The sequence below is a fragment of the Pipistrellus kuhlii genome, unplaced genomic scaffold (genome assembly GCF_014108245.1).
Source record: "Pipistrellus kuhlii isolate mPipKuh1 unplaced genomic scaffold, mPipKuh1.p scaffold_m20_p_9, whole genome shotgun sequence".
NCBI lineage: Eukaryota > Metazoa > Chordata > Mammalia > Chiroptera > Vespertilionidae > Pipistrellus > Pipistrellus kuhlii.
Window position 1 is genome coordinate 14,554,934 of NW_023425595.1, and position 15,567 is coordinate 14,570,500.

At 39.0% G+C, this 15,567-nt stretch overlaps 1 protein-coding gene across 5 annotated transcripts; it reads right to left on the reverse strand.

The window, feature by feature from the left end:
* Positions 1–580: 580 nt before the first annotated feature.
* On the reverse strand, positions 581–13,182 carry LOC118712822 (ADP ribosylation factor like GTPase 14 effector protein). 5 transcript variants are annotated; one of them, XM_036426998.2, is made up of 4 exons: positions 13,044–13,182; positions 7,033–7,534; positions 4,643–4,770; positions 581–3,329 (listed from the first exon to the last, which is right to left on the reverse strand). In XM_036426998.2, exons 2-4 carry the CDS (start codon positions 7,456–7,458, stop codon positions 3,101–3,103), a joined length of 783 nt encoding a protein of 260 aa, XP_036282891.1. In that variant the 5' UTR covers positions 7,459–7,534; positions 13,044–13,182; the 3' UTR covers positions 581–3,100. The 5 variants fall into 5 exon arrangements, with proteins under 5 accessions (XP_036282891.1, XP_045433475.1, XP_036282893.1 ...); XM_045577519.1 differs by having other exon boundaries at positions 13,095–13,175; XM_036427000.2 differs by lacking the exon at positions 13,044–13,182 and adding an exon at positions 12,769–12,982.
* Positions 13,183–15,567: the final 2,385 nt, after the last annotated feature.

A 15,567-nucleotide genomic window follows, 5' to 3' on the forward strand; every position in this document is an offset into this window, starting at 1 on the left:
TTGATTTGCAAATTTCCTTTTTGGGGGATGGCAGCAGTAAGAATAAGAGTCCACAGTGGGAGCTGAGTTTTTGCAAAAGCTCTTGCAAAGAACTGAACTGCTCCGAATTTGTTAAAAAAAAAAAAATCACCTTCAACAAAACAAAGTACACTTTAGACAGTCACCTTTGGTTTAAAAAAAAAAACAACTAACTGGTTTAGAGAATATTTCATTTTGCTCAGGAATTCCAATCCATGTTCAGGAATATACAGTATGCACGCATTTGTGATTACATATTATTTTTCTGGGGAAGAGTTCATAGCTTTCAGCAACTTCTCACAGGGGTCTCTGATATCCAAAAAGTTAAGAACCATGCTAGAACTTACTAAAATTATATTCTCTGTATTAATAAATCACCCCTTATATATGTATATATATATGTATGCTTCAAAATACATCTGCTAAAAATTACTTAGTTGAATCCATGCCAGGCAGTTTTAGAACAGCCTGTTACATTGAACTAGATGTAATATTTTAAAAACAATCGTACATAAAATATTCCAAAACTATTTTCTTATATTTTTAAATGATAGGAGAAAAATCATATGGGATGCCATTTATTTTATTCAAATATACAGTATGCATACATTTTTACTTTTAACATTCGTGGCCAAAACATTGTGTAAGATCAATGTTTGTGGTCTTATATTAACTCCTCCACCAGGAGTAGCATACAACAGAAGTTAAACGTTAACTTTTATTTTTGCTTTTTAAAGGAGTAATAGCATTCTAAAACAATTTAGCCACCTTGACTCATCTGCAAAATGTCAAAAGGGTCTAGATTATTTTATTGTTTTCTGAATTTCTGAAATTAAAAAAAAGTAAGTAGACATGTGACATAAATCAGATATATCGTTCTCTACAAACCTTTTGCATGCTCATTAAAAACTTGGTCCCCTAAATAGGCACAATAAACATATATTAGCCTATGTGTTTTCAAAATATTTTCCCCTTAAAAACTTACCATCTTTGAAAATAACACAAGAGTGTTCTACTAAGCAATGCTGAAGTTAAAATGTTTGAACTTTTTAAAGTCATTAATTTTGTTGAAAAGATATTTCTGTTTTAAACAGTCTCTAAGAAATGCTGTCAGAAATGCAATTAAGGTCTAATGATCCTGGAAATTCAGACAAAATTGGAGTCTATGTTTAAGTCCTTTATAAGAACATATTTCTTTAAAAAAATCTAGTCATTAAGCATATGAAGCTAAAATGTTCTTTTGCCAGTGCTCTGTTGAAATGTTTAAATGAAGGAATTAACTGCACTTTTGATAACTAGGTCAGTGAACAATTATATCTTAAAAATGACTGTTAATATGATGGTTGAAAATGGCATTCCAACAAAGTAAAACTAGTCTTTTAAAAAGATACTAAGAGTACAAAAATAAAAATAAACCTCTATTGGTCAATAAAACTGGCTGTATAAGTTTACAGTTTCAATGGCTAAAAAATATTTCAAGTTGTTTAAATCTCATCTGACTCAACTAAAGTACTATATTTAGGGAAGACAAGACAAAAACCTAGATTAGTGACAGTATCCTAGATGATGAGAGATTTAGAACAGGTAGCTGTTTTAAAAAAAATAAAGAGCAGAGTGAAGTTATCACCCATCCCCATCCTCCAAACAACACCCATACAAATCCCAATTTCCAAATAGTCTCAACAGTGTTTCTCTATTTGTTATTATTATTCCCTTAAGGAGTCTTTTTTTCAGTCCTCTAATTGCAATCAACATCTGTTTATATACTTACATATATTTTTGCTTTATAGACAGAAATAGGATTTTTTTTGGGACAAAGAACACATTTTCACCAAGAATATGGTCTAAATAATGAAAGGTTTAGACATATTAGAACATTTGAAGAGGTTAAGTGGAGAGAAGAAATGGCATATTTTAGTATAGACATGTGGATTATTCCCAAAATGGTTTAGCACTCAACCACTATATCAAAATTAATTTTTCCTAAAGTAGGCATTTTTCGAAGTTAGTACTTGCCTTGCATGTTAGTATAGGATCATAAAAAATGGCCACTTTCTTAATAAACAATGGGGAAAATGATACTTGTTCTGTTCAGTTAAAATATAAATGGAAAAATTATAAAAGCATTTATTTAATACACTGTAACTTGAAACATTAGGAAGATTGAGAATTCATGTTATTTCACTGTAAAAAATTAGTCATTTGAACAGTGCTTGCTTTTTTTAGTCAAATGACTTATACCACAGAAAATAGCCATTCTCCTTTCAGTTTGGCTTAGTTTCTATCATTTCAGCATTTTTACTTTGAATATCACAAAATATTTCTGCAATTTCCTTTAATGTGAAGTTTCTAACATCACTTCCTCCAGGACAAGACCTTTCCTCATTTATGTTGGGAAGTCTGCGGCCACTAAATTTCTCTGGCTGCATATCCAGAGGCTCTAGGTTAAAAAACAGCGCTGTCAACCTTCCTATGATCAGCGACTTCTTCTACAACTCCATTAATGCTCACCTCAAATCTCAATATGTCTGGCATCATTTTTCATTTACTTGCCAGTTCTTTTCATTACCTACTTTTATAAAATGTCACATGTGGGACAAGGAAATATACCTGTATACTTGGCTGTCTAAAAGTGAACTCATTAACAGATGTGCAGTGACCAAACTCCAGCAGAATTTGAGAAGTAATGTGATTGGCCACTAGTCATAAAATACATGTTATTCACAGTGACTACTTCATGTACTTTACTCACGGTTAACATATACTGGTAACTGACATTTTAACTGTACTGTTAGGGAACTGGTGTTATTCAATGAAATCATTGTTAACGGAATTTGTGGCTTTGGGAATTGTGCAAATTGAGGACTGCTTATGCCTTACTTGCTTACATTGCCCCAGAAAGGTTCTAAGTGGCTGCTGAAATAGCCCATCTAAATTTACAATATTAGCGCAGGTTGAGTGCATGTTGAGGTGGTTTTCAAATTTTTGTCATTTGGCAATCAACTTTAAAATGTATTTGAGAATGACAGAATTTTAGAAATAGAGAAAGTACTTTAAAGACCCTACAATGAAATGCTACAAATTATCCAGCATGTTTATTGTGAATTATTTCTCCTCCTTCAATTTCGATTTGCTCATAGAGCCACTTGCGGTCACAGCGGCATTCAGCTCCACATTTGGTGGAACCACAGGCAGGGCAGGCATAGAAACACCCTAAGCAATCTTCATCTAGGCAGTCGCAGAGGTCCATTCCGCTGAAAATCAGGAGACCCTGGCTATCATAGACCTTACTCTTTGCTGGTATCACTTGTCTGAAAAATAAACACAGGCGAATTACACCTCACAAATACATTACTTTTTGAATATTTCATTGAAAATAAGGTAATGAAAAAATTTAAGGAGATAAAATATTCTGAATTAGGGATGAAGTCCTATCAAACTGGTATATAACTTACCAGACTCAAAGCTATTCTACAGCTAGCAGTATATGAACTCATCAGAAAAGACTCTACTCTGAAGTATTGAAACAAACACAATAAGCCTAAAATTCTTCTCAAAGTCCATTGAAAAATCAACTCACAAAAGAATGGACAAGCTGAAACTGGTTTGGCTCAGTGGATAGAGCGTCGGCCTGCGGACTGAGGGGGCCCAGGTTCAATTCGGGTCGGGGGCATGTACCTTGGTTGCGGGCACATCCCCGGTGGGGTGTGTGCAAGAGGCAGCTGATCGATGTTTCTCTCTCATCGATGTTTCTGACTTTCTATTCTTCTCCCTCCTGTCTGTAAAAAATCAATAAAAAAAAAATAAAAATAAAAAAGAATGGACAAGAACTTTGTCCAAAAATAGGTATATTTCTGTTAAAACTTCCCTTTTAAGAAAAGGAAAATGGGTAGTTAATAGAGGTACTTTTTGTTGGTTAACAATCTCTTTACTGCTTTGTGAATATAATTTTATTTTTATTACAGTGTACTACCCTATTGGTTTTTATACTCAATTAATCTTTTTCAAGTTCTTTAATGGATTCCAGCAAATCTGGCCTACAAATATTTATATGACTCAACAGAAAACCTTAACAGATAGAATAAATGCAATCTGTAGAAAATTCTGAATTATACTAATATTTAAATCAATTTATGCTTCAGAAATGCTCAATTTAAAAATTCAGATTCTAAACAATTTAGTTTCCTCAGTCATTCTGGTGACTGTACCACAACTTTTCCATTTCAAACCTATAAAGTGTCTCATAAAATTTACTTTCCTGCTCCACTCATACAGCAAATATACCAATTATATAGTATCAATGCTTCAAAAAAATTCAATTAATTTAATTTTAAGAATAATGTTTAAATTATTTTAATTCTCATGCCAAAAATATTATCTGTTCACTTCATTGATATTTCTTAGAAACAAATTTTTTAAGTTGAAAAAGATGTCAATTACTTATGAGGCCTTCAGATGTTCCTACTAATTTAAAATACTATTATCCAATTTAAAATACTAACCCAGATTATCCAATTTAAAATACTAACCCAGAAAATTCAAAACTTAAGAGAAAGATAGGGAGACAATACAGATGTGAGTCAGAAAGTTAGCAGAATTATGACAGAATTAACACACAGCCTACCTGTCTGAACCAGAAGTTACACTTTTTGTAAGCCTTCTTTTTTCTCTTTTACCAGTTTCTGGAGGAAATTCGGTTTGCTTTCCTGGATTTGCAAACTGCAAGGACTTCAAAGCTTTAGCAGTTCTTCCCTGAATAAAGGTAAACAAATTATCAACTTGACATCAGATCATATTACTATTTCACTTACTCTTAATTCAGATTATTTCTTAACCTGGAAGACAGTCTGAAACTCACCAAAAAAAAAAAAAAAAAAAAAAAAAGAAGAAAAAAAGGTTTTAGAGACCACATGTAACAAAATTTACAGCCATGGACCATATTAAAAACTTATTGGTAATTTACATGTAATATTTTCATTACCTAATTTTAATTTCTGGCATAGAGGAGAGAAAGGGGACAGACACAGGAAAACTCAAGTAGCTACTGCCAACGTGGGAGGGAAGTCAGAAAAACTGCTTTATAACCTGAGGTTCCTACCGTGTTTCCCCGAAAATAAGACATCCTCCAAAAATAAGACCTACTTACAGGTTTCCTTCTGAGTGAAATATAAGGCATTCCCCCCAAAAAATAAGGCCCTCCTAGGCTAAACATGAGAGATTTGGTCCACTGATTCTGAAAGAAATGGACTCACAAGAAATTCACCAGGAAATTCAGGAATTTGATTGTTATGATGATGTTCCAAGAAGATGATGACATGATTGTCATTGAATAAATGAGTAAATTCTTGATACTGTAGGATTTACAGTTTGTCTGGTTTGTGTTGACATACCGTATACAGGTAATAAATTTCCTTTATTTTCATTTAACAATAAATGTCTACCGTATTCTTCTTCATGGAAAAATAAGACATCCCCTGAAAATAAGACCTAGCGCATCTTTGGGAGCAAAAATTAATATAAGATATTGTCTTATTTTCGGGGAAACAGGATACTAATGATCCCTTAAGAAAAGTTTCTCTTGTTATTATATGTTTTCAAAAGCAGAGAATAGGGTTTTAAGTCCTGACATGTATTACAGATTTTTGATGGTTAAGAGTTTAAGTTTGTTACTTGGGGGAAACAGCTTTATGTGATACATTCCTCAAGAGCAATCCAAACCCCTTGGGTGATGCTGGAGAGCCAGGGCCCCACTGGGCACCAGGCTTCTAGTGGACAAATGAAGTGGAGAAGACATCTGAGGTGACAGTAGCAAGTCCCTAGTATGAACTGGAAGATACCACTGGGTCCTGGAGATATGCCTCTGGGGGGAGCATCAAGGAAAGCACTACACATAATTTAAATTTTAATTACCTCTTAATTTGGCTTATTAATATAATGAAAAATTATAATTCTTCCCAGCTGCAAGAATTACAAATTAGTTACAAATAAAATCTTAAGCAGTGCTCCTTTGACATACTTGTCCTTGTTCTGTACCAAAGAGAAACAACTTAGGAAATCTTAAGTTGTTTTGATATGGTTAAGGAGTCTTGGGTATATTATGTTATTCCTTTCCCAAACTTACTTTCTTTATCATTCAATCTAGGTCAGAGATTTTCAACTGGTGTACCCCGGCACACTGGTACCCGACTGGTGTACCCTGGTACACATGCAGTACCCAACTATTTAGTCAGGGGAACTGACCTCTTTTCCCTTAGATTGTCAAATAAAGAAATGATAACAGCCAACACAACAATAGCTGTCCAGTGTAAATGAAATAAAAATTATATTTGTATATTTTGTCCATTGGCAAAATATATATATGTGTTGGTGTGCCACAGAGATTTAGAAATTACTTTATGTGTGCTATGAGATAAAAAAGGTTGAAAATCGCTGATCTAGGTATCTAGAAATACTTTAAAACATCCTTCCCCAACTTTACATTCACTGCATGCTGATTAGTATAATCCTATATAATGAAAGCTTAATATGCTAAGGGTCCAGTCATCCATTCAACCAATCAAAGTGTAATATACTAATGATATGCTAAGACCATTCAATTGCTCACTATGATGTGCAGTGACCACTACGGGGCAGATGCTCCAACTGGTAGGTTAGCTTGCTGCTGGGATCTGGCCAATCTATCAGGACTGAGTGAGATGGGCCAGAAAATGCCCTGGAGCTCTCCCATGGTCCCTCCCCACCTGGCCAACCTCCTGTGTCCCTCCCTGGCCCTGATCATGCACCAGAAGGGTCCCTTGGCCTGGCCTGAGCCCTCTAGCAATCTGGAACCCCTTGGGGGATGTCGCAGAGCCGGTTTTGGCCTGATCCTGCCAGCCTGGCCGAGGGACCCCACTGATGCATGAATTCATGCACCAAGCCTCTAGTAAATAACAATGTAAATATGATTTCCTTATAGTTAAACATAACCCCACAGTATAGAAATAACATAGCAGAAAAAATGACTACCATACCTACATCTGAATCAGGTTTTCTTTTCTGCCGGTCTTCAGAATCAACATCCACACTTCCATTAATTATCTGGGTGCATTTTGGACAAAGCTTCCAACCAGGTACAAGCTGTCTGCCAAATTTTGCACTCAGAAAAGTGGCATCATCTAAGTCAATTACATGCAAGTTCTTTTTGGCTAGCTTTTTATGTATGTTAAAGGGGTCACAACATGACTTCTGCAAATCCTCAAATCTTTCAATGTAAATTTTTGCATGATGAAAGCAAATTGTATTGTTCCCAGAAAGTGTCATTCCAGTTCTAAGTTGAAGTAGGAGCATATCATTTGATGATAATTCTTGCAAAGCCTTGAAACCTGTATGACGAGTATAGTAGGTTTTATGGCATTCATTTGTGGTACGAAGCTGAACTCCAACTGAACATGGATCCATCATTCTCGATTTTAGGCAATTTCCTGTTTAATTCTGTCGAGCAACTGACCTCTCTCTAATAAGTGATATGCTGGTCACCCTAAAGAAAATATTAGAGAGAGTCAGATTTGTGCTGTAAATTTTTATCTGGGAAATTGAAAAGGCATTTGATAAAACTCAATACTTGTTTAAAAGAAAGCTCTTAGCAAAAAAAAAAAGGAATAGAAAGGTAGTTACCAAAAAGTCTACAAGAATCATTATTATATTTAATCATGAAACATCAGAAGCATTCCCTCTAAAGTTAGAACTACATAATACCTGCTGTCAGTCACAGCTTCCATTTAACACCATATTAAAAGGTATCAGAATTGAAAGAAACAGGAAATATTACTTAAAGATTATTTAAATATCTACATGGAAAAATATAAGAGGTTTTAGCAAACTATTAGAAGTAGCAAGATAATTTAACTAAGATACTGGACACCAAAAACACTTTAAGATACTTCACAAAACATAAGTCTTAAAAAAAAGACATTAAAGGCTTTTATGGCAAAAATTACCAAACAGAAAGACAAAAATATACTTTTAATAAAAGCTGAAGAAATATGCCTTGGAAAGTCTATAGTAAATATGTCAATTCTCCAGAAATTTATAAATCCAAAACTATTCCAATCAAAATCCCATTAGGTGTTCTGCCTACTTCCTCTTGGAATTTAACAAAATAGTTTACATGGAACGGTAAAGGTCCAAGTGAGCCAAGAGAATCTTGAAGAAAAACAGAGTAAGGCATTTACTATAAAACTATTGTAATGAAAACTGGTATCTGCATAATATAGACAAATCCATGAAAAGAGGACGATGTATAACATATGGTATTATAAATCAGTGGGTATTACACATTAATGGAAGGATTTAATGAAAGATGCTTGGAAAACTGCCTAACCATGTGGAAAAGGGCAGAATAAGATTTCTCTTTCACAAACAAAAATCAATTCCAGTTGGATTAAAGAAGCATGAAAATATATTTACACAAAACCCCAGAAGACTTTGTGATACATTTCGTTTGATATGTGCACTTTTGGTTGAGAAGTTCTTCTGTCCCAGTATCACAAAGTCTTCTTTTTTTTTTGCACACTTTTCAGTACTGTATGTAATTTTTTGAAAAACACTTAAGAATTAAATTGTCTGCACAATTAAACTGTTTTCTAAGAATCCATCCCTTAGGTGTCACTGTGGGGTTAGAATTATTTGCTACTGGTGTTGCCAGATAAAATACAGAATGCTCAGTTAAAGTTAAGCCCACCTGCATGCCTGCCTAATTGCTCCTAACTGCTTCTGCCTGCTAGCCTGATCATCCCCTAATCATTCCACTGCCAGCTTGATTGACGCCCAACTGCTCCCCTGCGGGTCTTGTCCCTTCCAACTGCCCTCCCCTGCAGGCCTGGTGGCCCCCAACTGCCCTACTCTGTCAGCCTGGTCACCCTCAACTGCCCTCCCCTGATAGCCCGGTCGCCTCTAACTGCCCTCCCCTGCTGGCCTCATTGCCCCTTACTACCCTCCCCTGCTGACCTGGTACCCCTAACTGCCCTCCCTTGCTGGCCCAGTCGCCCAACTGCCCTTTCCTGCAGGACCGGTCACCCCAAATGCCCTCTCCTGCCAGTCTGGTCACTCCCAACTTCCCTCCCCTGCTGGCCAGCTTGTGTCCACATGGGGGCAGCCATCTTGTGTTGGAATGATGGTCAATTTGCATATTATCGCTTTGTTATATAGGAAATTTTTTTTTGGCATTTTCTAGTAAGTAGAGATCTTTCTTTGGTGCCAGCTTCAAATTAGGTTCCACCTCTTACCTGTTATTAAAAGAAATCTGAACTTCATATGAACAAATTATAGATACTGCTCAGTTTAAAATGAAATGGTCTGCGGGGAGGGTAGAGAGATATGGGGGAGATAAGAGATCAACTGAAGGACTTGTATGCATGCATATAAGTATAACCAATGGAGAAAAAACTATGGGGAGGGAGGGCATATATGGGAATGGGGGGAGGGATGGGGATTGGTATGGTATGTACACATATAATATCTGAATAAACAAAAAATTAAATAAATAAACAAATAAATAAAAAAGAAAAAAAATGAAATGGTCTGAAAACAATAGTAGAGGGAAGTGCAGATTAAAAAGGAAACTAATTCTTTTTCTTCCCAAAATTTTTAGGGGAAATGTAGTAATACCTTGTTTCCCCGAAAATAAGACAGTGTCTTATATTAATTTTTGCTCCCAAAGATGCGCTAGGTTTATTTTCAGGGGATGTCTTATTTTTCCATGAAGAATACGGTACACATTTATTGTTAAATAAAAATAAAGGAAATTTATTACCTGTTATACGGTATGGTAGTACGGTAGTTGTCAACACAAACCAGACAAATTGTGAATCCTACAGTATTAAGAATTTACTCATTTATTCAATGACAATCATGTCATCATCTTCTGGAACATCATCATAACAACCCAATTCCTGAATTTCCTGGTGAATTTCTTGTGAGTCCATTTCTTTCAGAATCAGTGGACCAAATCTCTCATGTTTAGCAATAGCATTCTGAGACATAGCCTAGGAGGGGCCTTATATTTCACTCAGAAGGAAACCTGTAAGTAGGTCTTATTTTTGGAGGATGTCTTATTTTCGGGGAAACACGGTACTATGTTCCAATATGTTGATTTCTCATTAATACAGCATTTTACTTGACCACTCTCCTATTTAGTGGGAACAGTAGTATTAAGAGGAAATTTAACCAAATAAAAATTTACTGAGTTTTTTAAATTAAGTCAAGAGTCCTCTCTTTCATGAAAAATGTCCTTTGGGGGTAGGGGTGAAGTATAAGTTCTTATTATTTGTCAAGCATTTTCTAAGTCATCTCTTATTTAATGAAAATAAAGTCTTTTCGCCTACCCCTACTATGCACACATAAAAAAGTCATGCCTCTTGTAACTGTCAACTTTTTGTGCCAATTACCTGCAAATATTAACTAGGTACATAACATAGGCATTAACACAGGGACTAAAGAGCCAAGAGAGATAATCTCAATTCTCAAGTAAAGGCCCAGAGCCGGTAAGAAAGGTAAAGAGAATTTAAAACAAATATATAGTCCATACATAGTACCATTTAAAAGATTTTTATTAACAGCTGGTACAGCGATAGCACAGACACTGAAGTACAGGCACTCCATCCTGCCCCTGTAACTTCTATGCTGGGAAAAACTGCTGTTTGAAATTTTAACCCTGCTCTTCTTGGCTTCTGTAAACATGCTTGCTTGCTTAAATGATAGGGAAAATAAGCTCAATTATCTGACCTTGCAAGCCGCTCTGCTGCCATTCCTGGCTACTCCCACACCAGGTGCCCTCAGTTATCTGAAATGTGCTATGCTCAATGTACTATGTACTACTAGTGAGCTGTGCTGTGCTCAGGTTACAAGCTTCCTGCAAAATATCTACAGAGGGCTCTTTGTCAAGCCTATAAAAGGTCCAGAAACCCCATATTTGGGGGACAGAGACCAGTGGGATATAAAGGGAAAGCTCCCTCATTGCTTTGCTCAGACTTCGAGAGACAACTCCTCTGAGACCGCTGGGCTCCAAAATTCGGCTGATTAAGGCGTCCTCTGTTTAGCTGGCTGACTTACAGTGTAACATCATCATCTCATTAATCTTTACAACTCTGAGGTACTATCACCCCCATTTACCGATGAAGAAAGCGACATTTAGAGTTCTAGTTTCCAAGCTAACACAATGGCTATATATCAGAGATATGTTAAGTATTTGCTGAAAAAATTAAAAGCACACACATCCAAATTAAATTTTACTTTATCTGAAGAATCCGTTAATTAGGCTCACCCCACGTACTCCCCTCAGATTTTTTAATGCTCTGTCTAGTGCACTTTCAGATCATTTTTGGAATCCATTTGCAATTTGTCACTATTCCTCTGGTCCTTAAAGGCCAAGGAGAACTAAGTGAAGGGGACTGCAACGACACAAAAGCAGTTTCCAGAGTCATGAGCAAAGCTCTCCTCATTCTACCTTATTCTGATGTCTCCAAGAGTGTCAATCACTGGTTCACGCTATGGATGCTGGGTAAATGACGGTGGAATGGAACTGTAATCTGTTGAAAACATTTTTTTTCTCTCTCACCACTTTGTAGAAAATAAAGTCTGGGCTCTTTAGAATGCCATCATTTGTTCTAAATGCCACAACACTGCCATCAAAACTACACTACCTGCGAAGTTCTTTTCCGTTGTATGCCTTTATCCGGTTCTCTTTGCTTACTCAGAAAGCCTCCCCCTCCCCAGGGTTGGGGGAGGGGGGCAGTTATCTGGGTACGGGGTTCAAGGCCACCATATTTTAATCCTCATCCACCTAACCCCATGGTCGGCAAACTGTGGCTCACGATCCACATGTGGCTCTTTGGCCTCTTGAGTGTGGCTCTTCTGCAAAATACCATGGCCTGGGTGAGTCTATTTTGAAGAAGTGGTGTTAGAAGAAGTTTAAGTTTAAAAAATATGGCTATCCAAAGAAATTTCAATCGTTGTACTGTTGATATTTGGCTCTGTTGACTGGCTTTGAGGGCTCGCAGGCTAATTTTTCCTTCCAGACAGCGCCAGTGTCTCCAGGATCTGCTGAGCCTCACCCCATACCCCTGTTACAGGCCCTCCCTCCTCTGGCTGCACACCTTCCACTGTGAGCGGAGCCACTGTGACTGCTCAGCGGCTAAAAGACAGGAGCTCTATGGTATCACTTTCTTTCTCATCCAGGGGGGAAGAACAACTTCGGGGACTTCTCTTTTCATAGCATCACCACAGGCTTGTTATTAGTTAAGTCCGCCTATTATATATTAAATTCTGTGAGGGCAAGAAATCACCTGGATCCCATGCACAGCTGACTTCTCTAGCACAACACTGACACTTAGGAGACTCTCCATAACGTCTTTTAAACGAATACATGCCCAGAAACTGTACGAATCTCACCCCAAGAAGCCTAAATCTCCCCAAATCGATGTGACTAAGTCCCCAGGATCCTGCAAATCTTCCCACCCCCAGCCCTATGGAGGGCGCAGGCCTAACGGTCCCCCTTCCCATCCCCCCAAGTTCACGGCTCAATCCAAACGTTTCAAGCCCCAGATACCACCTACTCTGCTCCCGGTGCCTACTGGTCCGCCTCCAGCCTCAACCGCACATCCAGGGCTGGGAGGACGCTGATTACAAAGAATAAAAACCAAACAGGACAGACAGACGCTGGGCACGGGGTTCTAGGCCACCCTATTTTAACCCTCATCCACCTAACGTCCTAACCCATCGCTTTGAGGGCTCCGGCATCCGGAAGAGAGGCGGCAACCCGCAGATGCAACCGACGCGGCGGACACCGCGCTGGGCCTGGGCACCGCGGGGCGCCGAGGACCTGGGGCCGGGGATGGGGGATCCGGAGGCTGCAGACCATTCCCCTCCCGCTTCCGGGGCCTCCTCTCCCGTCTCCGTGACCCGGCCCGGGTCCCCCTCCTGTCCAGGGGCCCGTCTCCACGCTCCCGCTCCTTCTTCCCTCCCGCAACCTCCCCCGCGGCCCCCTCCACCTGAGCGCGAGCCCCTCCGCCCGGGCTCGCAGGGAACCTGTGACCACGCACCGCAGCCTCCGCGGACCGCTCCTCCGCGCGGCCCCGCACGACCACCGAGAGGACGGCGAGCGACAGCTAGAGGGGCCCAGCGCGACCATAGAGACTCGGGGGAAGCCTAGAGCGGAAGGGGCCGGGCGCCCCCCCGCGGCGGCAAGGATGGGGCGGCGTCAAGGGGCCAATGATTCAAGGTGAGGCAACAGTTGCATCTTGCGGGGACTTGATGTTGAGGTTTTTAGGGAATTGTTGGGTCGGGGGTGGGGGGTAGGGTGGGGAGGGGGGTGTCTCTTCCCAGGTGCAGGTTTGGAGGTTTGGCTAGCTTGCATTCTGTTCGCAAATCTCCACGCCAGACCGGGGAAGCCAAATATTTGCACCCCGGTCTTTCTCTCCGCGGAGTAGGAGGGTCTTGTGTTATAAAGGACCACAAGAACAGACCCTTTACTTAAGGTCCCACGTTTTATTTCATTAATTTTACTCAAGCTAAAAATATTCCAAAATGCATCTCTTTTAAACTATTTAAAAAAAAATAGCTGATCATTACTTTGAGTACAATAGAGGCTCCAAGTAGATGCTTGTAAATGTTCTGAGGGGAGAAATAACTCTCTTTCTTGAATCTCTAAGGTTTGCCACACTTTAGATACTCATTCATTTTGAAGTGGATTGCATTCATTTAGAATTTTTGAGAGCTCAAGATCCCTTTAACTAAAGGGACTCAGCCTTCCATCATTTTCAGGTGGGAGTAGGAGGGAAAGCCTCCCAGCCCTCCAGTACTGTTTTGTAGCCATCCAAGTGAGAGGGGGGGGGGGGGGGGGGAAGGGGGAAAGTGGGACAGGGAAATAGAGTCCACCAACGCCTGAGCTTGCTAGTAATGCTATACACACCGAAGGTAGCTTGCTCTCTGCAGGGATCCTAGGGCTCTTCCACCACCTCCTTGTTGCTGGGTAAGCAGGCAGGGTTTTGCTACTCACCATATTACACCGGTCTGGAATTGGGGAATGAAAGAAAGGCAACAACAACAGATAATCCGTTCAGCTGTTTCTTCAGGAGATCACATGCAGTAGCTTTTTTAGTAGCTACTTTATGGTTGGCACTTTGCTCAGAGAAAATGAGGCAAAAGAATAAAACTTCTCCCTCCTTTCAAAGAGCTCACAGACCAGAGAGAGAAACAAAAGGAGTAAAGAGCTAACTCCAGTGTGGTATGATAAATGCCATGATGGAAACACAGAATATGAACAAGATAAAATGAGGGTTACCAAGGCAGAGGCATTCGGAGAGGAGATTATTGCTCGAATTGAGCGGTCATATGGAAAACTACCCTGATGCAATGGTGGCTTCCAGGCAAACAACGACTAGGCAAGCTATCCTAGAGGTAATGCAATAGAAGACCCACAGCCCAAATTAGGATGCTTGAATAAAATGGTTTATTGTCTCCGTTTTAATACCTAGTGAAAAGCAAGGGAAAAGAGTAGGAGTACATTGACACATTTAGGATAGGATGCAAACAAGTGGAAGGACAGCATCCGGACTTAAGCAATGTTCATATGTTCCATGGAAGATAGGCTTAGGAGGGCCAGAGTTCAGGTCACAGAAAAGAGGCCCACATGCTTGCTCTGTTGAATAGGTGCAGGGAAACATGGCTGGCCACAACCGGAGCTCACTAATTAGCCTGAACAGACATGGGTTTATTTTCATTAATCAATCAATCAATCAATCAATCAATTATTAATTTTTCAGCTTGAGTACATATGAGATTATACTAGGTGTCACCTCTGGATGAATGATTCGGTGGTGACATAGCTGTCAGCCCAGAGATGGCATAATTATTCATAGCTTAGTTTTTCCACCACCACCATCTCCCAAACCCCCCTCCCCTTTTTTTTTTTTTTTTTTTTTTTTTTTTTTTTTTTTTACTATAAATGTCCCTCTGTTCCATGATATTTTCAACTTATTTTAACTTTGGCATGCCTTATAGTTTACTCACTATGTATATTTAATGGAATTCTGCCTATGTTTCACAAAGTACATGCTTACTCATATTTTCTATATAAAACATCCTATAAATTTTGCATTTATCTCCTAAGCTGCCAGTGTATTTAACACTTTTTCTGACTAACACTTCTTATGACTTTCATCCATCCCTAAGGAAACTGCAAGGAATTCCATGTAGCTGGAGTGGGAAGCTGAGAAAGGTAAGTAGAGGACAGATTATGTCTTTTTATGACCTATTAGAGATACTAAACTTCATTCTGAATGAAGTGGAAAACTGTAAGGGGTATGGAGGATAGGGAAGAGGTACAGTACTGGGCAGGAGAGCCAATATTCTTTTGCCCTAATGAAGAGATTAATAATGATGTCCTTCATCAACTCTGTCTCTGGGGTGATTCCTTTCTCCATCCCTTCCTTAGACATTTAGTAATGTCTGGAAACATGTTTTGTTTTGTTTTTTCAGCTAGGGGGTGCTACTGATATTTAGTGGGGCGAGGAC

Excerpts from the sequence above, each read along its gene's own strand:
- LOC118712822 (XM_036426998.2), bottom strand. The coding sequence starts at position 7,458 with ATGATGGATCCATGTTCAGTTGGAGTTCAGCTTCGTACCACAAATGAA. Across the intron at positions 4,771-7,032 it reads AAAGAAAACCTGATTCAGAT|GGAAGAACTGCTAAAGCTTT; the intron begins GTAGGTATGGTA and ends ACCTTTATTCAG. Across the intron at positions 3,330-4,642 it reads GTAACTTCTGGTTCAGACAG|ACAAGTGATACCAGCAAAGA; the intron begins GTAGGCTGTGTG and ends TTTATTTTTCAG.